Source organism: Microtus ochrogaster, chromosome 21, assembly GCF_000317375.1.
Source record: "Microtus ochrogaster isolate Prairie Vole_2 chromosome 21, MicOch1.0, whole genome shotgun sequence".
NCBI lineage: Eukaryota > Metazoa > Chordata > Mammalia > Rodentia > Cricetidae > Microtus > Microtus ochrogaster.
In genome coordinates this window covers 14,027,515-14,054,761 of record NC_022022.1, presented here as the reverse complement: position 1 = coordinate 14,054,761, position 27,247 = coordinate 14,027,515, and the positions used below count along the sequence as shown (strand labels likewise).

Below are 27,247 nucleotides of genomic sequence, written 5' to 3'. Positions count from 1 at the left end.
CTGAGCCATCTCTCCAGCCCCCTACTTTTTATTTCTTTAATGTCTGTGAAGCCAGACATCTATTCTTTATTGGTTCATTTGTCTTTATTATTGGTGAAATATCTTTTGACAATTTTTAAATTGATTTTTGTCTTTTTTTCTACATTATAACAATTCTCTTTATAAATTACATAATATATATTCTGGATATAAGCCCAATATATAAATAATTATTGATACACATAGGTGTATATATACATAAATATACATATTTATTTATTTTTCACTTTTAACATGAGGAGGTTAAAGTAGATGTTGTTTTCAAGTATGAATGACCTACAACATGCTATCTTTGTATTGCAAATTAGGACTTTTTTTTTTTGCTATTAAGGATTTGCAGAAGTGAGGCAGAGGGGTTAATAAAGAAGTCTCTGTATTTGTTCCTGCAAGGTGATTCATTTGTATAGCAAAGAATTATATTAAGTTTTGTCTCTGAAATTCAAATAAAATATTTATGATAATATCTCTAGTGATTTATATATGTATATTTAGTGGTAAGCATGTTTTTCATTATTAAAATTTTATGCTTATAATGTGGCATTTGTTCATATTTGAAGTATATTTAGAAGTGGGTTTGAATTGCCAAATTTTGTTTTTGTTTTTGTTTTTTTTTTAAAGATTTATTTATTTATTACATATACAGCATTCCTTCTATGTATGCTTGTATGCCAGAAGAGGGCACCAGATCTCATTATAGATGGCTGTGAACCACCATGTGGTTGCTGGGAATTGAACTCAGGACCTCTGGAAGAGCAGTCAGTGCTCTTAACCTCTGAACCATCTCTCCAGCCCCAATTGCCAAATTTTGTAAACAGCACTTTTGCCTTCAAGAATAATTTTCTCAGAGCTGGAGAGATGGCTCATTGGTTAAGAGCACTGGCAGCTCGAGAGGACCTGGGTTCTAGTCTAAGCACCCACGTAGTAGCTTACAACAGTTTGTGACTCCAGTTCCAGAGGATCCACTGCTTTCTTCTGGATGGTGTAGGTACTTCACTAATATGGCATACAGACGCACATGCAGGCAAACACTCATACACATAAAATAATAATGACAGCATTTTTAAGGGGCTAGAAAGATAGCTCGGTTGTCCAAAATATTACTATTGCAAAAGACCTGGGTTCAGTTCCCAGCACTCACATGATAGCTCACAGCCAACTAATTGCAGTTGCTGGGGATTGCACACCCTTTTCTAAGCTTCATGGGCACCAGGCATACACGTGGTGCAATACATATATGCAGGCAAAATAAATGTTAATCTTTTTAAAGATAGGTTTCTGAGCCGAGCAGTGGTGGCATACACCTTTAAAGGCAGAGACAGGCAGATCTCTGAGTTCAAGGCCAGCCTGGTCTACAAAGAGAGTTCCAGGATAGCCAGGACTGTTAAACAGAGAAACCCTCTCTCGAACCTCCTACTCCTCCAGTCCCACCCCAAAAAAGAATAGGTTTCTGTCTGGCATGATAGTTCATGCCTTTGATTCCAGCATTCTGGACTGTACTCCATTGCTGTGTACTTCTGTCTTATGATGGCACTTTTCTGTAGCTTTCTAATAAGTATGAAAGCTCAGGATTCTATTTAACTCCCTCAACCTGCTCTTTCCAAGTTGTTTTCACTGCCCAGTCCTTCATATATGCATGTGCATCTTGGCAGCATATGACTTGTGGCTCCATTTGCTTCAAAGGCTAAGGCAGGAGAGTCACTTGAATCCAAGACTTTGAGACAATCCCGAGCAAAAAAGTCAGGTCCTGAAACTGACAACTTAAAAAGTATTACCAAAAAAGAAAAGAAGAAAAAAAGAAAGAAATCAGCTTTCTAGTTTCTAGTAAAGAAGAAGGTATCTTAGTCATTGTTCTATGCTGTGAAGAGACACTATGATCAAGACAACCCTTATAAGAGAAAGCATTTAATTGGAGGGCTTGCTTACAGTTTCAGAGGTTTAGCTCATGATCATCAAGGCAGGGAGCATGGAAGCTTGTGGGCAGGCCTGGTGCTGGAGTAGTTGAGAGCCACATGCTAATGGAGGGGGGCAGGTGACACTGAGCCTGGCTTGGCCTTTTGAAACCTCAAAATCCACCTCCATTGACACTTCCTCTAACAAGGCCACACCTCCTAATCCTTCTTAAATAGTGCTATTCCCTGCTGACTAAACATTTAAATACATGAACCTATGGGGGCCATTCTTGTTTGGTTCACCACAGAAGGCTATAGGGATTTTATTTGGAATTATATCTTTAGATCAATCTGAGGCAAAAGGTATAAGAAGACCTTGGGTGCAAAACACTGGCAACAACTATGCCTAAGCTGTTTGTTGGAAGATCTGAGTGAACTGTCTCCGTGTGTTCTGTAGTTATGGTAGTTTATAGAATTGTTGAAGCCTTCTAGATCTTTACTGATTTTTTTTCTCATTTTTTTTAGAAAAGTAGTTAAATATTTTTAGTTATGACTGGATTTATCTATGATTTTTCCTTTATTTCTGTTCATTTTGTTTTATGTGTTTGAAGCTACCATAATGGGGTACATATACCTTTATAATGGCTAAAACTTGTTGGTCTATTGACCCTTTTGTTGTGGGATGTTTGATTGCACAGTGATGCTCCAAGATAGTTAATGAAGTTAAACCTTGAATCAAGGGTGGAGTCCACAACTACCTAACCAGAATTAGCCTTAGAGATTTTGGCTGGCCCAGATAGAGAGGCACAGGAAGAGATAGGGGGAAATTTGGAGAGATTTGCAGCTTTTTCAATCTCGGAAGGTGGAGAAAGAAAGTCAGCCAGTCGTTCCTATGTTGCTTTCTTGATCTATCAGGTTTGTACTCCATTGTTTAACTCCCAAATTTTTATTAATAATAGAACAATTTAGGTAAACACTTCACTCTTTTATTACTATGAAATATTCTTCCAGTCTAGGAGTAATTTTTATGTAAACTTTTGCTTGATATTAATATAAGTCCATTTTTGTCATACTTTTCTCCTGGTATCTTTTTCCTTCCTGCCCATCTCTCTTTCCTACTCCTCTTTCTTTCCTTCAACGAATCCCTTTCTTTTTCCTTTTTTGTGAGACTGGACTTCACTAAGTTGCCCAGACTGGTCTTAAGTGATCTCCCTAGCTTCGTCTCTCAAATAGCTGGGACTCTAGGTATCAAAGGACTATGACGGCCTAGTCCTTTTACTTTTCAACATATTTCTGGTTTTACATTTAAGGTGAGTCTATTGGGACTGGATTGTTGCTTAGAGAAAGATAGCAATCTCCATATGTGTGAAGGTATAGGTTCAATTCCTGGTGTTACCCAAATCATATTTAAAAGAAATAATGATAGTACTAGTAAAAGTCTCTTGGAGCAATGTTGACATATTTTATTGGAGTAGAAGGACCGTGGCTGTTGTTATTAGGGAACCTGGGTAAAAGTGCATGAAAGCTATTCTAGTTCTTGTCTTTATGACTTTAATATTATTTTTAAAAGTTTAATAATTTCTTGTTACTATATTTTTTTATTCTTTGTGTCTTTCACATTATTCATCTCCATCACATTTATTTCCCTGTCCCTTCATATCCACCCTCTGCCCTTGCAACCTTATTCCCAAAATAAAATAAACTAATATCTAAGAGGAAAAAAAATAAAGAAAAAGAAAATTGAATATTGTCATGCAAGCTGAAGTGTGACACAATGAATCACACAGTAAACTCTTTTATCCATATATCTTTACTTGCAAGTGTTCATTGCAAAGAGTCATTGGTCTGGTTCGAAGCCTCTGGTTTCTGCTACACTATCGATGCTGGGTCCTTACTGGAACTCTTCTTGGTTATCCTGTTGTTACCCTGTGTTGTGGAGATCCTGCAGCCTTGGGTCTGCAGGTTTGGTCTCTTCACCTGCTCCAGTAGATCTCACATGGGCGGATGTTGGTGTGGGTCAATTTATAACCCTGGTTCTGGGTAGTTGCAGGGTTGATCAGCCCATTAGCTCTCCCTTATCCTCACCACAAGGGTGGGCTCTGCAGCACTGCCCTGGCTTGTTCACCTCTTGCAGTGATTAGCAAGGGGTAGGGCCAGTTCTCCCTCTTTCACGTCCTCAGGGTTGGTTCTCACACCTACCCCTTCAGAGCCAGCTCTACTGTGTTACCTAAGCATGGCATAGGAGCTATTCTCCTGAGTGTTACAGTTGATGAGGGGCAGGGACAGTTCTCCTGCTCTTTATTTTATTTTTTGGTTTTTTTGAGACAGGGTTTCTCTGTGGCTTTGGAGCCTGTCCTGGAACTAGCTCTTGTAGACTAGGCAGGCTGGTCTTGAACTCAGAGATCTGCCTGCCTCTGCCTCCCAAGTGCTGAGATTAAAGGCATGCACCACCACCCGGCAACTGCTCTTATGACCTATAAGGGTCAGCTCTCCTACCTACCTCAGGCGTTGATGGGCAGGGTTGGGGTGGGCTGTGGGAGGGCAGCTCTCACAACTTTGGGGCTGGCTCAACCACATCTCCACCAACAGGATTATTGTGTTGTCCAGGTGAGGTGCAGGGCCTGCTTTCCCAAGTGTTGCAGTTGGTAGGGAACATGGACAGCTCATACACTCTTATGACCTCAGGGCCAGCTTTCCCACCTACCTCAGGTGATGATGAGGGCATCTCATCCCCATAAGCTGCCACACGACAGATGAGTAATGGGGACATCTCTCCCATGCTCACTACTTTGTGGCTGGCTCTATTGTGCTACCCAGGCAAGGTGCAGTGCCTGTTCTCCTGAGTATTTTGTTGCTGTATTTTTATGGTAACTTCCTTAAAATTCTTGTGACACCAATATCTGGGTTATTTTTTGTGTCATCTGTTGATTGTTGCCATTTAACCAAGTTATAGTTTGTCTTGATTTTTGAACAATTGCCACGAGCCACAGAATTACTCAGTAATTAATCAGCCTCCTTTCACAAGGTCAACCCATCAAAGCCAAGGGCTCTGGAGGTTAGGCCAAGATGCAACGCATGTTGGAATTATCATCTTGTGAATAAAGAGGCTGTTTCTTGCTATAGGTTTCTCACTGTACCTTAACTCCTTTTGTTACAAATTCGGAATTTATCTCCCACAGTTCAGCACTATTTGATCATTTACTGGGCACAATTTCTCCAATGCATTTGGGGTATGCTGATTATATCCCCTAGCTATGTGTGAAAACAGTCACACAATCAAGAAACCTGCTTCCCACTACCAGGTCTCTGTTCTTTTCTTCAGTGTAAATTTAGACATCTGCCTTTCTGCAGTTATCTTTATTGGCAGGCATTTGGTCAGTGTTTATGGTCCAGGCAAAAGTATTCCATTTAAGACATTCCCAGATATTCAAGGACATATGTTGTAAGAGCTTCGGGCCTGCTTTTCGTCCCGCCGACTTCCGCACAGCTAGCTTTACACCAGAAATAACAACACACAAATTGTATTCTTTTAAACACTGCTTTACCCATTAGCTCTAGCCCTTACTGGCTAATTCTGATATCCCGATCAACCCATCTCTAATAAACTGTGTGGCACTGGTCTTACCGGGAAAGATTCAGCATGTCTGACCTGGCGGCGTGCTTCATGGCGTCTGCCCGGGAGAGGGGAGCATGGCCTCTGCTCCAGAGAGCAGAGCTGTCGAGTCTGAGCTCACTTCCTCTTCCTTTCAGCATTCTGTTCTGTTTACTCCACCCACCTATGTTCTAACCAATAAAATGGGCCAAGGCAGTTTTCTTTATTAGCCAATGACCTTCCTCCATCAGACATAGAATTACCAAACTGTTAATTCTTAGCTGCTCAGAGAGAAAAAATAAGCATGCCCTGATTTTACCTCATTTGTAGATAAGAAAGCAACGAAACTAGATAAGAAATAATAAAAGTAACCTTGCATTAAAAGATTCCTAACTCCTTGAGATACCAGCCCATTGGGGCGTGGAAAAATAAAAAATAATAAAAAAAAAGATTCCTAACTCCTCACACTCACCTTCACCTCAGTTTATTGATGACTTTAGTTCAGGAGATTTGCTGCTTGTGTCTTATTCTTGGGAAAAATAATTAACCATCTCCCCACAGCCTGGAGAAAGACAAACCTCCACTGGTGCCTCTGATAGACATCAAGCCCCAGATCTGATCATTTAAAGGCTTGGGTCTCCTCTTTGTTTCAGCTGCTTAGAGTAAATGCTGTGAACTTCAGATCTAAAAGGCCTTTGAGCTTGCTAACATTTGACAAAAGTGCTAATGGACCAAGGGCTGCCTGGTTACTCAATGCCTGCAAGATTTTGTGGGTCTTTATAACTGGGTAAGAATAAAAAGAACAGAACATAAGTTGGAGCAGGAGTTGGAGCAAAAGCATCCCAGAAATTAGCAGAGATAAGAAGAAGAAAAGAAGAAAGGAGGAGGAGGAGGAAGAGAAAGAAGAATGTAGCAGATAATTGGAATTAGGATTGAGACAGAATTAGAGCTAAGAAATTATAGACAGGATAGAAGAACTAGAATAGATGAGAAAAAGGAAGAGAGCAATGAAGAGACATGGCTAGAAAGAATATGTTATGAGGAGTTTGTTTGTTTTTAACCCCCAGATTTTAGTCCTTTCACTTTCTGTAGTGTCTTTCTTTTGAACCCTGAGAGGAAACTCTAGAGGCCAGACCTTTAAAGATTTTGATAATGAATATATTCATTTTGAGTTGTATCTTGAACACTTGTATATTATGAAACTCTGGCTCCTACTTAAATCTTTTATTCATTGCAGCTTGGGGGAAGAGTGGAAATTCTATTTGCTGATACTCACTTTGTATGTGGCAGGAATGGCCAACAGGGAGACTCATAGTCTCTGCAGATTCTGGTGGGAAAGGGAGGAGTCACCACCTCTGCTCTCATTGGTTCAGGTGCTGGGAGTTAACAAGGCTTTCCCCTACAATTCATACAGTATTTAGCTGGAATGGTAACAGTTTTTAGGATGACTGTCTTTAGTTGTTTGATTAGAGAAACAGAGTTTTCCTCAGCTGTTTGTTGTTCTGCACTGTTGGCAGTTCCTAATCATATGGCACTGTAGCACTTGGTAGAAAGCAAAGGTAACCAAAATCTCCAAGAATTCAATACTGAGCCGGGCTGTGGTGGTGCACACGCCTTTAATCCCAGCACTCGGGAGGCAGAGGCAGGCGGATCTCTGTGAGTTCGAGGCCAGCCTGGTCTACAAAGGGAGTTCCAGGACAGGCTCCAAAGCTACAATACTGCCTCATCTCTTGCCGTATTTTTTCAGCCTGAGTTTTCTGGGAGGTGCCTTTGTCTTTGGTCCAGGCTTTTTGTTGTGATTAGAGGAGGCTTCTATCATCTTGTTTGGAACCACCATCTCTTGTTGGATGGTAGTTTCTGTATTTTAAATACAGAATACTGATTAACTTGCCCTGTTTATTTTGTTTTTCAGACAAATGAAGAGAAAACAATGTCTGCCAACCTAAAGTATCTTTCCTTGGGAATTTTGGTGTTTCAGACTACCAGTTTGGTTCTAACAATGCGTTATTCTAGGACTTTAAAAGAGGAGGGTCCTCGTTACCTGTCGTCTACAGCAGTGGTTGTGGCTGAACTTTTGAAGATAATGGCTTGCATATTTTTAGTCTACAAAGACAGTAGTAGGTATCTAGGGTGGTTTTTTTTTTGCTTTTAATTTATTAGTTTAATTTTTATATATTTGTGAATATATTTGTAACTGCACATTTGATCTCTTGCATTATTTAATTTCTCTAGACATTATTTAAATTCTCTAAACATCTCAATATTAAAAAAAAAAATTAACACAGGGCCCAAGAAGAGGGCTTAGCTGGTAAAATGCTTGCCATGTGAGTGTGAGGACCTGAGTTTGGATCTTCAGCTCCCACATAAGTAGCTGGGTGTGGCTTTGTGAGCTTGCAGTTTCAGCACTGGGAGACAGAGATAGGAAGACCTGAAGAACCTATTGACAAGCTTGAGTTCGGTGAGAGACCATGTCTGAAATAAGGAAAAGTGTCACTGAGGAAGACAGGCAACATCAACTCATGTATGTATACACACACACACACACACACACACACACACAAATTGAAATAGTGCCAATTTTACTTGTTTGGTACTAAAGCTATTCTAGTGTTTTTTGTTTGTTTTGGTTTTGTTTTGTGTGTGGGTTTTTTTGTTTTTTGTTTTTTTGGTGGGGGGATAGAGTTTTTCTGTGTAGCTCTGGCTGTTCTAGAACTTGCACTGTAGACCAGGCTGGCTTCTAACTCACAGAGATCTGCCTGCATCTGCCTCCTGAGTGCTGGAATTAAAGACATGTACTACCACCTCCTGGCACCAAAGCCATCCTGTTCAGTCTGAAATACGATCCATGCCTAGTTAATGCTATGAATATGAATCCAACTGCAGTCATAGTTTATTAAATTGAAAAAAAGTAAGTTCTCTAATTCTTTGAATTATAGAGAGTCTACAATAATTTTTTACTAAAGACTTTTTCTAGTTCCATTGACTAATCAAACATTGAGTCACTCATTTGGTACATTTAAAGGAGTTTCATTGGGATATAACTTATGAACCGTACGGTTAATTATTCTTTGGTGGTAGAGGTTGAATGTTGGGCTTTGCATATCCTGAGCATGTGCTCAGCACTTGCTCTCACATCGGGGTACATTCCAGCCTCAACTTAGCCTTTTGCAGGCAGGTTTTTTTCAATTGTGAATTTTTTTTTTTGTTTTGTTTTTGTTTTTTGTTTTTCGAGACAGGGTTTCTCTGTGGCTTTGGAGCCTGTCCTGGAACTAGCTCTGTAGACCAGGCTGGTCTCGAACTCACAGAGATCCACCTGCCTCTGCCTCCCAAGTGCTGGGATTAAAGGCGTGCGCCACCACCGCCCAGCAATTTTTTTCTTTTTTGAGACAGTGCCTTGTTATGTTATTTAAGCTGGCCTCAATTTCTTGATCATCATTCTTAGTCTTCTGTGTGTTAGATTAATAGGTGTGTGTTACCTGACTTTAATTTTTAAGCTGCAATAATGTGTGTGCATACACATGTGTATGTCTATGTGTATGTGACATTTTTCCATTGCAGCAATGCATTTTATATTAACAATGTTGTATGGCTATCACTATTTCCAAAACTTTCACAGTATGCTGAGTAGAAAGTCTATGACTATTAAATAGTAATTCTGCATTCATCTTTTCTGCTTCTGAGTTTATCTATTCTAGATATGTCATATAAAGTAGATTATATAATGGTGTTCTTTTTCTGGCTTAATTCACTGGCATATTTTCAAAGCTTATGTGTCAGATTTTTGTTTTTTATACTATTTCATTGTATAATATACCATATTTTGTTTTCTTAGTCATATGTTGATAGACACTAGTTATTTATACCTTTTGGCTACCATGAACCGTGTTGGGATGAACAGTGGTTAATGCTACAATAGCTATACAAGTATCTGGAGTTTCTGCTTTCATTTTGGGGGGATAGGTATTTACCCTCCTTCCCCCAAAGCAGAATTGCTGGGTCATTGTCATCTGGTTGTTTTTCATTTATCTTTTAAAAGAAATGTACTGCATGTATGTATGTGGTGGGTGTGCATGGACCATGGCATGTGTATGTAGGTCAAAGGACAACTTGTGGAAATCTGTTTTGTTTGACTATCCCAGGGATTGAATGCAGGTCATTAGGTTTGGTAGCAGGTACCATTACCCGTAGAGTCATCTTGCTAATAAATCTTTTTAAGAAATTATCAAATTTTTCCTACAGAATCTGTACCATTCTATTTTATTTTATTAATTTTTTCATTCTTTATTTATTGTGAGGGTGTGTGTGTGTGAGTGTGTGCCATTGTGCAAGTGTGGAGGTCAGAGGACTACCACATGTAGAGTTCATTCTCTCCTTCTATCATGTGGATCCTGCAGCTTGAACTCAGGTTGTCAGGCTTGACAGCAAGCTCCCTTACCTACCTACTGGATCATCTTGCCGGCCTCCATTTTATATTTTTTGCTGGCATTGTATGAACTTCTCATTTTTTCACCACTTCTTTCTTCCTATTGTACTCTTTCTTTGTGTGTGTGTGTGTATGTGTGTGTGTGTTCAAACCTACAGCCTCATGTCTACCAGACAAATGGCTGTCCTCTGAGTTGTGCTCCAGTCCCTGCCTACCCTTCTTTATAGCCATTCTAGTAGGTATGAAGAGGTATTTCATTGTGGTTTTGACTTGCTCGTCTCTAATTGCTAGTGATGCTGAACATTTAACATGACTTGGTTTTATATATATGTGAATATTGATATATATATATATATATATATATATATATATATATGAAGGTCAGGAAAGAGGGCAAACACAGTTTTAAGAATGATTTGTAGATTAAACTGCTGTGCATGTAGGTATAACAGTAAAATATGCAGAGAAGATAGATTTGGAGACAAATCAAATGATTTCTTTTGGATTCATGTTAAGTTGGAGATACCTATAAAGCCAAGGATGAGACTAGATAATATGTACACTAGAGGATAAGAAGACCGTAAAACAGCCCTGGCTCTTTCCCAGCACTCAGAGGCCAGATTCAGAAGGTGCAGTCAATAAAAGCAGGCTATGAAGAATTACCAGCAGGCAGAAAACCATGACAGGGGCTGGAGAGATGGCTCAGAGGTTAAGAGCACTGACTGCTCTTCCTGAGGTCCTGAGTTCAATTCCCAGCAACCACATGGCTCACAACCATCTGTAATGAGATCTGGTGGCCTCTTCTGGTGAGTAGGCATATATGCAGACAGAACACTGTATACATAATAAATAAAAAAAATTTTAAAAAATAAGAAAACCATGACAGCATAGCAAGACAGCAGGGAGGTTAGCTTTTCTTGCTAAGGTCTAGATATTACAAGTGCCTACTGCATTAACACTGGAGCCCAGGAGACCTTTAACACGAATGGTTGCATTGTGGCTAGATGTGCTGAAACCAGCTCTTTGTGAGCTGAAGCGTGACGAGGTTTGTAGTACACCAAGGTGAATTCCAGGGCTGGAGAAGCAGCTTAGGTTGTACTTCCTAGTTTAGTTGCTTGGCATTAGTGAAGTCTTCAGTTCCATCCCTAACATTGTGGAAAGCTGGACCTGGTGGAACAATACCTGTTATACTAGAGCTTAGGAATGTGTTTGTCTGTGTTTGTCTTTGTGCCATAGTGCAGGTGTTCCCAAAGGTCAGAAGTGCTGGATGGATCTTCTTGAAGCTGGAGTTACAGGTATCTTTAAGCCACCTAGTCTTGGTACTCAGATTCAAACTCTGGTCCTCTGCAAGAGCAATACTTTCTCTTGATTGCTGAGCCCATTTCCTGTCCCCAATTTTCTGGTTTTAAAATAAAAAACTGAGGCCTGTAAAGAAGGAGCTTATGACTTCTTCAGAGCTACTTTACTGATATTTCCCCATTTTGTGTTCTAGAGTGCAGTGTGAGAGCACTGAATCGAGTGCTGCATGATGAGATTCTCAATAAACCCATGGACACCCTTAAGCTTGCTATTCCATCAGGGATATATACTCTTCAGAATAATTTACTCTATGTAGCACTGTCAAACCTAGATGCAGCCACTTATCAGGTATCTAAGATACGTTTCTAATAGTCTTTTTTAAAAACAAACAAAAAAACCCTGCAAGCATTAATAATACTGTTGTTTTCTCTTTTAGGTTACTTATCAGTTGAAAATACTTACAACAGCGTTATTTTCTGTGTCTATGCTTGGTAAAAAATTAGGCGTGTACCAGTGGCTCTCCCTAGTAATCCTGATGGCAGGAGTTGCTTTTGTGCAGGTAACTATTAAAGATAAGTATGCTTTTCATTTCTATCACAGCTTGAAAACTTGGTGTATTTTGCATAGAGAATATGGTTCTATTACTTGTTAAGCAAGTAAATGCTGACAGATTTTTTTTTTATGGCTTCCTGTAAGCAAATACTGCATTGAGAGTATGTGGCATAAATAAATAAACGTGCAAATGAATTTTTCATAGTAAAGAACTGGACAGTTGGGCTGCAGCATAGCTTTACTGATGGGGGCTCGCCTTGGTCCTCAGCACCACACAAACACACACATAGATGTGTTTTGTAACCCTGGCTGGTCTGGAATTTCCTCTGCAGATGACTCTGTCCTCAAACTCTGGTAACTCTCCTGACTGCCTTCTGAGTGTTGAGATTACAGGCATGTGCCACCATGCCTAGCTTTTTTTATTTTTATATTTGTTTGCATGTGTCTGTGGGTATACACATATTTGTATAGAGGCCAGAGGAGGGCATTGGGTGTCCTCTATCACTTTCTGCCAGTTGCTTTAAGGCAAAGTCTCTCCCTAACCTTTTCATGGGTTGGGTGGAAGCCAACAAGCCCTAGTGATTTTCCTATTTCTGCCTACTTCTGAGCTGGGATTATAGGTATGCCCGGGATGCATAGACCTAAACTGTGGTCCTTGTTATTACACAGCACACACTCTTAACTGCTGAGCTAGTTCTAAAGATATAGATCTCCATCTTTTAGACTTTAGATTTTTTTATTAACTTTTTATGTATGTGTGTAAGCCTGCATGAGTTTATACTGTGTGAATTCAGGAGGCCATGAAAGTGAGAAGAATGTGTCAGATCCCCTGGAACTGGAGTTACAAATAGTTGTAAGCTGAAATGTGGATGTTGGGAACCAAGGAACAAGTGCTCTTAACAGCTGTGCTATCTCTCCAGCTCCCCTCTTCCCCCACCCCCCCACCCCCACCCCAAGAAGGTCTCACCATATAGCATTGAGCTCACCACCTTCTCTTTCAGCCTGGAGAATGCTGGGATTGTAGGTATGAACCAGAACATTTGAAAAGAGAGAGAAAAAAAAAATGAAGGAAAAATCCAAGAAAATAAGACATGACACAATGAAACTCTGTTTCAAAAACAAAACAAAGCAAAACGAAACAAACAAACAAAAAACCCAGCATATGAAAGAAAGAAGCTTAGGTTTTATGAGAACCGTGGAACATCTGAGATCATTGGTGATCCTCTGATCCCTTTAGCATCTACTGTCTTTATTGATACTGTTTTCCTAACTCTCAGAGCTTTCTAATGATTCCCTATTCTTAGTCTTCATGGAGTCATTGTTCCCAACTTTTGTATTCCTTTTTTATTTTGTATGTGTTTATGTGTATGATGTGTGTGTGCCTGTGTGCTTGGGAGTCACGTGAGATAGCAGCTACACTATTAGTAGAGACCTAGAGTGTTTCTATCCTCATAGAAAGCATACTGGGTAGTTACATAGAGAGAGCCAAGGGAGAAAGGAGACAGTCTCAAGAGTCAAGGCGTTAGTCCATCAGTGTCATGTTGTTGCAGTTAAGGATAACTGAGTAGAAAGTGAATCTTTCATTGTTAAAAGGTTTTAAGGGGACTGGAGAGATGGCTCAGTGATTAAGAGCACTGACTGCTCTTCCATAGGACCTGGGTTCAATTCTCAACACCCACATGGTGGCTCACAACTGTCTGTGACTATAGTTCCAGGGCACCCAAAACCATTACACAGTCACATACACAGGCAAAATGCCAATGTACATAAAAATGAAAATAAATACGTTTTCCATTTTTTTTAATAAAAAGATTTACTTTTCATTTATACACCAACCCCAGTCCCCCCCTTTCCCCTTCTCCTGTTTCCCCTCCCCCTCAAATAAACAATTTTTAAAAAGATGTTTAGCCTGTGTGGCAACCCATACCTATAATCCCTTCACTTGGGAGCTGAGACAGGATTGCTGTGAGTTAAAGCTAGCCTGGACCATGTAGTATACTCCCCCACCCCCACCTCTCCAAAATTTGTTTAACATTGAAAAGTCTCTGGTAACGATGAAAAGGAAAAAAAAAAAAACAGTGGAGTTTTATCCATAAAGAAGGAAATTGTGTCATTTATTGGAAAGTGTAGAACTGGAGATTATTATATTAAACAAATTAGGGTAGACTCAAATAATGTATTTTTAAGTTTGAAAATCTAGATTAAGGGCTGTGCCTGGTGGTGCACACCTTTAGCCCTGGTACTAGGGAGGCAGAAGCAGATGGATCCCTGAATTTGAGGCCAGTGTGGGCTACAGAGTGAGTTCGAGGACACTCAAGGATATGTAGAGAAACTCAGTCTTGAAAATCCAAAAAAGAAAAAAGAGAGAGAAGGAAAAATCTAGATTTATAAAATGATATGAGCCGGGCGGTGGTGGCGCATGCCTTTAATCCCAGCACTCGGGAGGCAGAGGCAGGCGGATCTCTGTGAGTTCGAGACCAGCCTGGTCTACAAGAGCTAGTTCCAGGACAGGCTCCAAAACCACAGAGAAACCCTGTCTCGAAAAACCAAAAAAGAAAATAAAAATAAAAAAAATAAAGTAAAATGATATGAAAATAGAAAGGGGCTAGTTTGAAAAAGACAGTAGGTACCCACAGAGAATGGGTAGCAGTAGTTAAAAGATGTCAATTAATATACCATGTCATTAACATCAAGATCATGTGGGTACCAGGCCTGGTGTAGTAACTTTACAGTCTTTCATTTTCTGATGGACTATATTTTCCTTGCAGAGTTTGTGGTTCCCTCCCTACCAAGCTTTCTTTCTACTGTGCCTGATTTAGCTCTCCTCTTCCATTGTAAGTGCTTTTGCTGGTGCAGCACCATGGTGTACTTGTGGAAGTCAGGGGACAACTCGTGAGAGTTGGTTCTCTCCATCCACCATGTAGATCCGGAAGCTCGGACTCAGGTTGTCAATCTTGGCTTCAATGTCACTGCCCTCTTTAGTGTTGTTTTTATTTTTATTCAGTGGCCTTCAGATTCTCAAGAGGTGAATTCTAAGGAAATTTCAACGGGCTCGCAGTTTGTAGGCCTCATGGCAGTTCTCACAGCATGTTTTTCAAGTGGCTTTGCTGGAGTTTACTTTGAGAAAATCTTAAAAGAAACAAAACAATCAGTATGGATAAGAAACATTCAACTTGGTAAGTTTTAAAGACTTTCTAATAATATGTAAACTGGGCGGTGGTGGCGCACACCTTTAATTCCAGCACTTGGGAGGCAGAGGTTGGTGGATCTCTGTGAGTTTGAGGCCATCCTGATCTACAAGAGCTGGTTCCAGGACAGGCACTAAAGCTACAAAGAAATCCTGTCTTGAAAAACAAACAAACAAATAAACAAGGCTTTCTAATATGTTTTATTATTGATTAATTATTCATTTATTTTTCATACTGACCACAGTTTTCCCTACCTCCTCTCTTCCTTTCCCTCCCTCCCCATTTACCCACCCCCTCCACTTCTCATCTCCGTACAGAAAAGAGTAGGACTCCCATGGGCATCAACAAAGCATGGCACACCAAGTTGAGGCAGGACCAAGATCCTCTCCTGCATCAAGGCTGGGTGAGGCATTCTAGCATGGGGAATAGTTTCCCAAAAGCCAGTTCAAATGCCAGGGATAGGTCTGATCCCACTGCTTGGAGCCCGACAAACAGATCAAGCTACACAACTGTCATACATATGTAGAGGCCGGGTCAGTCCCATGCAGGCTCCCTAGCTGTTGGTCTAGAGTTGATGAACTCCCAGGAGCTCAGGTCAGCTGTCTCTGGGTTCTCACATCATGACCTTGACCCCCCTTTACCCCTTCAACTCTCACAATCCCTCCTCCCTCGCTTCAACAGGATTCCTGGACCTCTGCCCAGTGCTTGGCTGGGAATCTCTGCATCTGCTTACATCAGTTATTGGATGAAGGTTCTCTGCCGACAACTAGGGTAGTCATCAATCTGATTACAGGAGAAGGCCAGTTCAGGCACCCTCTCCACTATTGTTAGGGGTCTAAGCTGAGGTAATAATCCTTGTGGATTCCTAGGAGTTTCCCTGGCACCAGGTTTCTCTCTGACCCAGAAATGGCCCCCTATCAAGACATTTATTTCATTAATCTTTCTTTCCATCCCTCCCCCAAGCTGCCCAACCCAATCTTTTGTGTTGCAACACCCCCTCTTCTCCACGCTACCCCCAGTTTGCCCAAGAGATCTTTTCCATTTCCCATTCCCAGGGAAGTCCATGGCTCCCTCTTTGGGTCTTCCTTGTTATTTATCCTCCCTGGAGGTATGAATAATAGTCGGGTTATTCTTTACCTTATACTTAATATCCATGTATGAGTGGATACATACCATGTTTGTCTTCTGGGTCTGAGTTATGCAGTATGATTGTTTATAGTTCTATCTATTTGCCTACAAATTTCATGAGGTCATTGTCTTGCATAGCTGAGTAATACTCCATTGTATAAATGTATCACATTTTCTTTATCCATTCTTTAGTTGAGTGGTGTCTAGGTTGTTTCCACATTCTGGCTATTACAAATAATGCTGCTATGAATATAGTTGAGTAAGTGTCCTTGTGGTATGACTGAGCAGCCTTTGGGTATATACCCAAGATTTGTATAGCTGGATCTTGAGGTAGATTGAGTCCCAATTTTCTAAGAAACTGCTATAATGATTTCCAAAGTGACTGTGCAGGTTTGCACTTCCCCCAGCTTTGAAAGAGTGTTTCTCTTGCTTCACATCCTCTCCAACATAGGCTGCCATTAGTGGTTTTGATCCTAGCCATTCTGACAGGTATAAGATGATATCTCAGACTTGTTTTGATTTGCATTTCCCTGATGGTTAAGGATGCTGAACAGTTGTTTTCTTGGCCATTTGAGATTCTTTATTGAGAATTCTCTTTAAATCTGTACCCCATTTTTTTAATTGGATCATTTGGTATTTTAATATCTAGTTTCTTGAGTTCTTTATATATTTTGGAGATCAGCCCTCTGTCTGATGTGGGGTTGGTGAAGATCTTTCCTCATTCAGTAGGCTACCATTTTGTCTTACTGGCAGTGTCTTTTACCTTACAGAAGCTTTTTAGGTTCAGACGATCCCATTTATTAATTGTCAATCTCAGTGTCTAGGCTACTGGTGTTATTCTGATATGTATTTCTAAATAACTACATCAGTCATGTTTGGTGCTGCACACCTCTAATCCCAGTTCTCAGGAGACTGAGGCAGTATCAGCATGAGTTTGAAACCAAGCAGGTTACATAAGGAGACCCTATCTTAAAAAGAAACTGGACAAAGATTTAGGTTCTTACATTTGTAGATTTCCCTAAGTCTTTAAGTGCATGGGCTATGAATGCAAAGGTGCTGTTGTTACAAAGAGCTGGTCATGGCCTTGCCCTTAGAGAATTGTATTTGAAATCAATGGCTTCCTTGTAATATGGAAAAGTAGGTTGATTCTCAGGGTGTAGCTTGCTCCTGCCCTCAGTTTTGGAGTCCTGGTGTGTTTATCCTTATTGCTTCTTCCTTTGTGAAGACACTACAAATAACTTACATATTTTACTTCTAAAATGGAAGGTGTTGGACATGAAATGATTTTCATCTCTTTTAAAGACATCACATGATGTTTTATTTCGGTGTAATGTTTTGACTTTTTACTGTAACCTTTTTCTTAAGTGATGGTAAATAACTTCGAAGAAGAAAAAAAAACCAACCAACTAAACCAAAAAACTTCCTTTATTGTAGTAATTCCCTTTGAACATATGCTTAAATTATTTGATACTGTTATTAAATTCTTGAGTAAGGATTTGGACATTAATATTATTCTGGTTTATATCTTAGATAGCTACATATAAAATTGTATATATGAGTGGCTTATTTGTACATCAGAATGTTCTATTGTATGTCTCTTTCCTTTGTCACCCCAAAGTTTGTGCATTTGATTTTTTTTTTTTGTTTTTTTTGTTTTTTTTTTTTTCGAGACAGGGTTTCTCTGTGGCTTTGGAGCCTGTCCTGGAACTAGCTCTGTAGACCAGGCTGGTCTCGAACTCACAGAGATCAGCCTGCCTCTGCCTCCCGAGTGCTGGGATTAAAGGTGTGCGCCACCACCGCCCGGCTAGTTTGTGCATTTGAGAAATAAACACCCAAACGTGTTTTTTCCCCACAACATCAACTTAACAGAAATACCATGTTCTTGATCTTAGACATATGGGCCTCTCTAAGTCCTATACAGTAAGTTGTGCTTTTTAATAGCCTAGGATTTCATGTCAACACTTCCAAGTTTGAGTAAAGTCCATAATTCCAGTCATTTTCAAGTAAATATGGTCATAAAAACCCCAAACTTAATTTTGTCACAATTTCTAGACTATTTTAGAAAGCTATCTCTCCTCTGATAACATTGAATGTAAGTTTTTTATTTTTATTTATTTATTTATTTGGTTTTTCAGGACAGGGTTTTTCTGTAGCTTTGGAGCCTGTCCTGGAACTAGCTCTTGTAGACCAGGATGGCCTCTAACTCACAGAGATCTGCCTGTCTCTGCCTCCCAAGTGATGGGATTAAAGACGTGCACTACCGGGCTGGAGAGATGGCTCAGTGGTTAAGAGCACCGCCTGCTCTTCCAAAGGTCCTGAGTTCAATTCCCAGCAACCACATGGTGGCTCACACCCATCTGTAATGAGATCTGGTGCCCTCTTCTGGCCTGCAGGCAGAGTACTGAGAATACTGTATACATAATAAAGAAATAAATCTTTTTTGGTTTTTCGAGACAGGGTTTCTCTGTAAAGAAATAAATCTTAAAAAAAAAAAAAAAAAAAAAAAGACGTGCACTACCACCGCCCAGCTAAACCTTGAATTTTCTTTTTCTTTTTTAAATATTTATTTATTTATTTATTATGTGTACAATATTCTGTCTGTGTGTATGCCTGCAGGCCAGAAGGGGGCAGCAGACCTCATTACATATGGTTGTGAGCCACAATGTGATTGCTGGGAACTGAATTCAGGACCTTTGGAAGAGTCAGCAATGATCTTAACTGCTGAGCCACCTTTTAAGGCAAAATTTAATTGTTCTGCTTGTCCAAAAGACAAATTCACAGGCTTGAAAATATCAAGCAGTTTGATTTGTTATTTCATAAAGAGTGGTTAAAAACCTTGGTTCTGAAGTTATAGTGCTCAAATCTGGTTATCCATGTGCCCTCCAGAAAGTTACTCAACTTTTTGTGCTTCATTTTTCTCATCTGTAAAATGTAGTTCTTAGTTTTCATACCTCCCTCATATGTTGCTATGAGGGTTAAATCCAAGAATTCATATATTTAGAATAAGTACCTTATATAAGCGTACTATATATGTAGTCATATACATCTGCAAAAAGTAAAGAAGAAATAGTCAAGGTCTCTGGGTTGCCTTAAAGTTTGTTGAATTGTGTGATGAAAGACATGTCAGAATTTATATTAGGGTGTTTTTTGATATCTTATTCTTTATTTTGCTATGATAGCACAACACTCATGAAAAAAAAAATGGTAAGCCAAACTGGGTTTAGAAAGAATTTTTTTAAGTCATATCATAAAATAAAAATTTGAAACTGTAATATTTCAATAAGGAAAGACTGACAAATAAATGTCAGCCAACAAGTAGAAAACAAAAACCTTACCTGTGCCTGCTAAGATGTTTGAATAAGAATTTATTCTATATAAAATAAAATAGATGCCAAAGCAATTACTTTTAGCAATGGTTACAAACAAACAGAAAAACTGGTTGAATGAATAATCATTTTGGTTAGATGGCATAGGTGAGGTTGTGCTTTGGAAGATAGAAAATGTGAAGTAAAAGAAGATCCAGAGCCACACTGCCTGAATTCAACAACTATTGAGTCCATTCTGTTGTGTGAGCCTGGGCAAGTTTGTTCATCAATAAGATGAGCTTACAAGTGTCTCCTTTAGAGACTTGTATGTTAGTGTCCGTAAAGCATTTGGAACAAGTGTTACATACATATCTGATAATATTATTAGACAGTAGACTATATAGCCACTATAAGAATGTAGTATGTCTATTTATATATACTGACGTAATACATATCCTTGTATGCTGTTAGACAACTTTCTGCCACCGTAACAAATACCGAAGATAGGTCAGTTTATAAAGAGATAAAGTTTGCTTTGTCTTAAAATTTGGGGACTTCCAGCTGTTGGTCAATTGACTTTGGATCTGTGGCAAGGCAGGACATTATATCAGGATGTGCAAGACAGAATAAGCTATATATTTCATGGTGGCCAAGAAACAAAGATAGAGGGGAAGAGACTAGGGACCCACAATCCTGATCATGGGTATGCTTCCAATGACCTAATAGGGAGAAAAAAGAAAAAAACAGTTAACACGTGGAATCTTGGGGGGCTTTTGAGCTCCAACAAGTACTTTGTTGGTTTAGTATTTGTGAAATTTTAATTTTATAAATTAAAATTTAAAATGCCTTTGGGCATATTTTTAAAGTCACATGCCATGCTTAATTTTATACTCAAATTGAGACACATTAAAAGATTAGAGCTGCAGGGTGGTGGTGGCACATGCCTTTAATTCAAGCACTTGGAAGGCAGAGGTAGGCGAATCTCTGTGAGTTTGAAGCCAGCCTGGTCTACAAGAGCTAGTTCCAGGACAGGCTCCAAAGCTACAGAGAAACCCTGTCTCAAGAAAAAAAAGTTTAGAGCTTGTAAAAACCATCACCCGTATCCTCTTCTACAGCTGTACTGTAAGATGTGGTCCTTGTAGGTTTCCATAGGCCAACAGTGCTCCAGAAGTCTTAGGATCTGAATTTCACTGAGCCAGTTTTCTTTATCAGTGAGACTTAATAGTAAGTACAGAACCTGATGCTGGCTTTGACCAGTTTTTAGACTGGAGTAATTAGGTAACAAGTATTGTACTTTAAGGATATCTTAACAATAAAGTTTATTATTTCAAAAAATAGTTGCAAATAACATCACACATGGAAAGTAGGCCAAAGACTACGTAACTCAGTGAACTCACAGTTAAAGTAGAGTAGGTATTTGGAACAGAAGCTGTGGTGCTTCACATTGGATTTTACACTTTTACTGTCAAGTGTATATTATTTAAATATATAATTTATTTTTATTTTGTGTTCATTGGTGTTTGCCTGCATGACTGTCTATGTGAGGGTGTCAGAAGCCCTAGAACGGAGTTACTGACAGTTTGTGAGCCACCATGTGGGTGCTGGGAATTGAACCCAGGTCCTCAGAAAGAGCAGCCAGTGCTCTTAAGCACTGAGCCATCTCTCCAGTTCTCAAGTATATTTTTATGTAGTTATGCACTTACCCACTACCAAAATGAAACAAACAAATTAATCTATGACAAAATTAGAGCTAGAAAAACATTTAGCTTTATGTCCTCTTTCATAACTCATATTCATTGCTTCATTCATTAAAACTTATGTATGAGCTTTCACATATATAATTATGCATTGTCTCATAAAAATGTGGTCATAGCAATAGGAAAAGTCAAGATACAATGAAATGGGGGCTGGGGAGATGGCTCAGAGGTTAAGATCACTGGCTGCTCTTCCAGAGGTCCAGAGTTCAATTCCCAGCCACCACATGGTAGCTCACAACCGTCTATAATGAGATTTGGTGCCTTGTATAGGAATGTAGGCATATATCCCAGAATACTATATACATAATAAATAAATTTTAGAAAAAAGATACAATGAAATGCTAAAAGCAGGCATTTTACGAATATTTGAATGAATCAGCAATCTAATGCTGTAAGACTGTTAAATTATTTTTTAAAATAGTGTTATGTCTCTTTGCTTATGTATTTGTTTTGTAGTCATCATATAGTAATATGTATATTTTTTGTTTATATATAAATCAACTGAATTTTTTTCTTTTGTTTTTTCAAGACAGGGTTTCTCTGTGTAGCCCTGGCTGTCTTGGAACTAGCTCTTTAGACCAGGCTGGCCTCGAACTCAAAGAGATAGGCCTGCCTCTGCATCCTGAGTTCTGGGATTAAAGGTATGCACCACCACCACCTGATTGAGTGAAATGTTTTTAAAGTATTCAAATTTGCCAGGTGGTGGTGGCACACGCCTTTAATCCCAGCACTTAGGAGGCAGAGGCAGGCGGATCTCTGAGTTTGAGGGCAGCCTGGTCTAGAGAGCTAGTTTCAAGACAGCCAGGGCTACACAGAGAAACCCTGTCTTGAAAAAATAAAAAGAAAATTCAAATTTCATCAAAAAGAAATACTTAAGTTTTACCCCAGTACCTGGGAGACTGAGGCAAAAGGAGCAATAGTTTATGCTGCCTGCTGAGCCTCAGGTCAGCCTAGGATGCAAACCAGTAACCTGCCAACTGGAGCAGGGGGAGGAGCAGGACTGTCAGCAGGAGGAAATTTCTCCAGAAAACCTGCCATATGACCTTTGCTTTACTTTCTTTTAGGGTTCTTTGGAAGTATATTTGGATTAATGGGTGTATACATTTATGATGGAGAATTGGTATCCAAGAATGGATTTTTCCAGGGATATAATCAACTGACGTGGATAGTTGTTGTTCTGCAGGTAAAGCATATGTCTTTTGTTGTTGTTGTTTTTTGTTTTTCGAGACAGGGTTTCTCTGTAGCTTTGGAGCCTGTCCTGGAACTAGTTCTGTAGACCAGGCTGGCCTTGAACTCACAGAGATCCTCTGCCTCCCAAGTGCTGGGATTAAAGGGGTGCGCCACCATGCCCGGCAAGCATATGTCTTTTATTTAATGCTACTGATTATTGCTTCAGGACAGAGAATTAAAGTGGGTACTAGTGTTGGTATTAAAGGGGTAAGGAAGGTCCTTCCTATTTTCATCATATCTGCTTTGTTCAGAGAAGTTAAAATATAACTGTTCTTAATGCCCTCATGGAAGCTGATTTTCAAAAGAGGTCATGAATAAAACTCCATGGTATTTAAGTTCAGTGCCATGAAATGCAAATATTAGTGTTGTTGTTGTTACTTTTAGATTTATTTACTTTTATGTGTATCAGTGTGTTGTCTACATGTATGTATATTCACCAAATGTGTTTGATGCCCATGCTAGTTAAAAGAGCGGTCAGAAATTAGACCCTCTAAATGTGGGTGACAGTTGCATGGCCGAGGAAGACTGTGGGGCCACTGACAGTGGCATCAGGATTTATTCCTACTACTTGTACTGGCTTTTTGAAAATCCATTCTGTTTGGATGGATACCTTGCTCAGCCTAGGTGTAGTAAGGAGGGCCTTGAACCTTCCCCAAAGCATTGTGCCTTACCCTCTCTGAGAAGTAGATGGAGGAGGGGAGGTGGAGGGAATGAGAAGAGGAGAGGGAGTGGGAACTGGGATTGGTATGTAAAATGAAAAGACAGTTTGTTTTCTTTTTTAAAAAAATAAAATAAAAATCAATGTAAATTAAACAACTAAAAGGGAGTGTGGGGAAGAGAGGTGTGTCAGATCCCCTGGAACTAGAGTTTCAAATGGTTGTGTGCCACTAAAATGAGTGCTGGTAGCCAAACGCATGTCCTCTGGAAGAGCAACCAGGGCTCTTAATCTCTGAGTCATCTTTCAAGCTCCATGAAAATGTTAAGTTTAATAATTAAATAGTTATGTGATATAGTGGTGGGCACTTTTAATCCCAGCACCCTGGAGGAGACATCTATGAGTTCAAGGCCAGCCTGGTCTACATGGCAAACTCCAGGATAGTCAAAACTAAGAGTAAATATAACTTTGAATTTTTCTGCTGCAATTATCATTCCATAGAAAAACTGTGGTCAGCCCTTTAAAGATAGAAGATGCTGCTTAAGATAATTGTGAAAGTTCATAAACTTCATTTCGTATTTACATGTTAGAACGTTTTTGCCAAATATCTTCAGTGTGAATATGACTTTGTTTAGGACTTGAAAATTTCATCTCCCAAAGTACATCTTGACATTCTGGAAAATATAAAAATGAAGGGAAAACTTGTTTTCCTCAATGCCATTTTTCTAGACCTGGAAAGTAGAGAAGGGTCAAAGGGTAGTGCTGTTTCAAAAGTAGGAAATGGGGGGATGGAGGTGGCACATGCCTTTAATCACAGCACTCAGGAAGCAGAGGCAAGTGGATCTCTGTGAGTTCAGGTCCAGCCTTGTCTAGAATTCCAAGACAGCCAGGGCTACACAGAGAAACCCAGTCTCAAAAAAAAAAAAAAAGTAAAAAGGGTGTTTTCATTTTTATAAAAGAAATAAAGGATACAGAAGAAAAATTTAGAGAAAATTGAAAGTGGAGGTATGGTAAGCATAGAGAACTTATATGTGATGTTTTTAATCCAGTTACGAGGAACCTGTCCTTTAAAAGAGGACTAAAGGATAAAAGGGGTTTTTGTTGTTGTTTTTTTTTTTTTCGTTTTAAAAAAATATATATTTAGCACCAGGCAGTGATGGCACATGCCTTTAATCCCAGCACTAGGGAGGCAGAGGCAGGCGGAGTTCTGTGAGTTTGAGGCCAGCCTGGTCTACCAAGTAAGTCCCAGAATAGCCAGGACTGTTACACAGAAAAGCCCTATCTCGAAAAAACCAGTGTGTGTGTGTGTGTGTGTGTGTGTGTGTGTGTGTGTGTGTATGTATGTAGCTTGTATTGAACCCAGTGCCCTCATACCTTCTAGGCAAGTACTTTACTACTGAGCTACCTGTTACTTAAGTTTGTTTTTTTGGTTTTTTTAAAACTTGTTTAATTTTATGTCTGTGTGTGTACCTGAGTGTATGTTGTCCATCATGTACATGTAATGCATGCAGTGGTCAGAAGAGGCGTCAGAACCTCTGGAACTGGAGTTACAGATGGTTGTAAACTGCCTGATATGGGTGCTGGGAACTAGACCCAGATCTTCAAGAACAGCAAGCACCCTTAACCCAGCCATCTCTCCAGCTTCTCCCATCTCCCATTTGTAGGTGGTCACAATCTATAATTTGAGAATGATTTGGTAGAAGGTTCTTTATATGCTTTGGGGATAGCTCAGTGGTAGAGAATTTACCTACCATGTGATAGGTTGGGGGTTCAGACTCCAGCACTGCAAAAAAACAAACCAAACTGTACACCTTGACAGCAATAAGAGGTAGATTAGAACGGGAGAGAAGCTGGGCAGTGGTGGTGCACACCTTTAATTCCAATATTCAGGAAGCAGAGGTAGGGGGACCTCTGTTGAGTTCAAGGCCAGCCTGGTCTACACTGATTTCCAGGACAGCCAGGACTGTTTCACAGAGAAACCCTGTCTTGAAAAACAAAAACAAAACAAACAAAAATAGAATGGAGAGAAAATTAAAGAAGGCAAAGAGAAGACTGCTGGAAAGATAGTAAAAAAGGGTTTTTATGCAGACGTAAACCTCGTGTGCACTTGTCCTTCAGCTGTCCAGATAAGTGTTTAGCTACTGAATTTGGTGAAAATAGACTTCCTGTAACTGACCGAATTCTATTTGATGGTTATGTTGAGGACTATGAAACAAAACTGGGGGCTGGAGAGATGGCTTAGTGGTTAAGAGCTTTGCCTGCTCTTCCAAAGGTCCTGAGTTCAATTCCCAGCAACCACATGGTTGCTCACAACCATCTGTAATGAGATGTGGTGCCCTCTTCTGGCCTGCAGGGATACACACAGACAGAACACTGAATACATAATAAATAAAATTTTAAAAAAAGAAACAAAACTGTGAGTCTGTTGTTTTTATGTTCATATGAATCATTTGCTAGGATATAATTAGATTTATAGAACAAGCCTTAAACCTTCCCCGAGAAATGAAATTGTTGTGAAAAGCAGTTTTATGTTCATTTAAAAATTATTCTCTTAAAACTTTTACAGGCACTTGGAGGCCTTGTAATAGCTGCTGTCATTAAGTATGCAGATAATATTTTAAAAGGATTTGCGACCTCCTTATCCATAATATTGTCAACAATTATATCCTATTTTTGGTTGCAAGATTTTGTGCCAACCAGGTAAATACTCTTTTCTATTCTTACTCTTTCCTGTATATCTTATTTTGTTGTTAGTATTACCATGATTCCATTTAGGTTTAATTATTTATATAATTTTCCAAAAGTTTAATAAATGGCCACTCTATGCCTGCAATCACTCTGTTGGATTCTGGAAAAAAGAAACATATGAATGAGGTGGTTATGTTCAAGAAAGTCACAGTGACTAGTAAACCAAACACAAGACAGATTATGAGTGTCAAGAGAAGTATGTATACAACTCATTAAAGAAGGGGCTCAAATCATTGAAATAATCATAGTATGATAGGTTTTCTGTTTATAAACAACAAAGAGTACATAACTGATCAGAGTAACAAATATTCAAACAGTGTGGTGATTAATCACAATGCGATAAGCATTAGAGTAGCTCACTCTAGAGGAGTCTTGGACAGTAGACCCGAAACATTGTCAATAAACACTTGTTAACAGAAAGGAAATTGTGACTGAGAGACTAGTGTCTACCCTGACGGTGTCATGGAAAAATACATGGAGTCATGGGCCACATTTCTAGAATGGATGGGAAGAGTGTGGAGGATGTTGTTGGTTGGAATACCCTGGCACATAGGAACTTTGAGGCCAGCTTGGGCTACATAGTGAAACCCTGTAACAAATAGAGCAAAACAAAGCTTATGTTTTTATAGGAAGGGTAACGATGCTGACTCTTGTCCTTTTGGTTTTCTTTCTTTTCTTTTTTTGACTTTGAACCATTAATAGAAATCTTTTTTATTTTATTTTTATTTTATGTGCATTATCTTTTGCCTACATGTTTAGTTCCAGATCCCTTGGAACTAAAGTTATAAGCAATTGTGAGCTGCCCTGTGGGTGCTGGGAATGGAACCCTGGTCCTCTGGAAGAACAATCAGTGCTCTTAACCACTGAGCATCTTTCCTGCCCCCCATTAATAGAAATTTTAAAGCCAAAACAAATCCATGCTTCTGGAGACCAGCCTGGTCTACAGAGCTAGTTCCAGGACAGGCTCCAAAGCCACAGAGAAACCCTGTCTCGAAAAACCAAAAAAAAAAAAAAAATGTTTATATAACAAGTTATGATTGCTAGTGGGGGTTATATCCAGTTTCTATGAAGTAGATTGTATCTCTACATACATAGAATCAAGAGGAAACCGTGATTCTGATTTCCTTCTTGTTAAGCACCCTGTAAATATTCGTCCTGAGCTTTGGCTATTATTACCTTGGATTCTGGACTGAATTTACCTAAGTTTTGTATACAAGAATGAACTTTTCCTTGTACTCTTTGTTTTTTAAGCTCTGGGCGTTTTCTTCCTGAACAAATCCCATACAGAATATACATTAGGTGAGGCACTGCACTCTTTTCAGTGCAGTGGATGAGAGTGCAGGCTTAAAACCTGCATCTGGCCAGGCGGTGGTGGCGCACGCCTTTAATCCCAGCACTCGGGAGGCAGAGGCAGGCGGATCTCTGTGAGTTCGAGACCAGCC

General features: G+C 39.5%; 1 protein-coding gene across 3 annotated transcripts in view; it reads left to right on the top strand.

Annotated features, from left to right (window-relative positions):
* The window catches only part of Slc35a3 (solute carrier family 35 member A3), a 44,874-nt gene that overhangs the window by 15,959 nt on the left and 1,668 nt on the right, over window positions 1-27,247 (top strand). For all 3 annotated transcript variants that reach the window (XM_005357189.3, XM_013349944.2, XM_026784168.1), the window contains exons 2-7: window positions 7,433-7,637; window positions 11,436-11,590; window positions 11,679-11,801; window positions 14,799-14,970; window positions 22,237-22,355; window positions 25,624-25,757. In XM_005357189.3, the coding sequence (XP_005357246.1) occupies window positions 7,451-7,637; window positions 11,436-11,590; window positions 11,679-11,801; window positions 14,799-14,970; window positions 22,237-22,355; window positions 25,624-25,757 (890 nt within the window). In that variant the 5' untranslated portion in view covers window positions 7,433-7,450. The remainder of the gene's footprint in view (window positions 1-7,432; window positions 7,638-11,435; window positions 11,591-11,678; window positions 11,802-14,798; window positions 14,971-22,236; window positions 22,356-25,623; window positions 25,758-27,247) is intronic.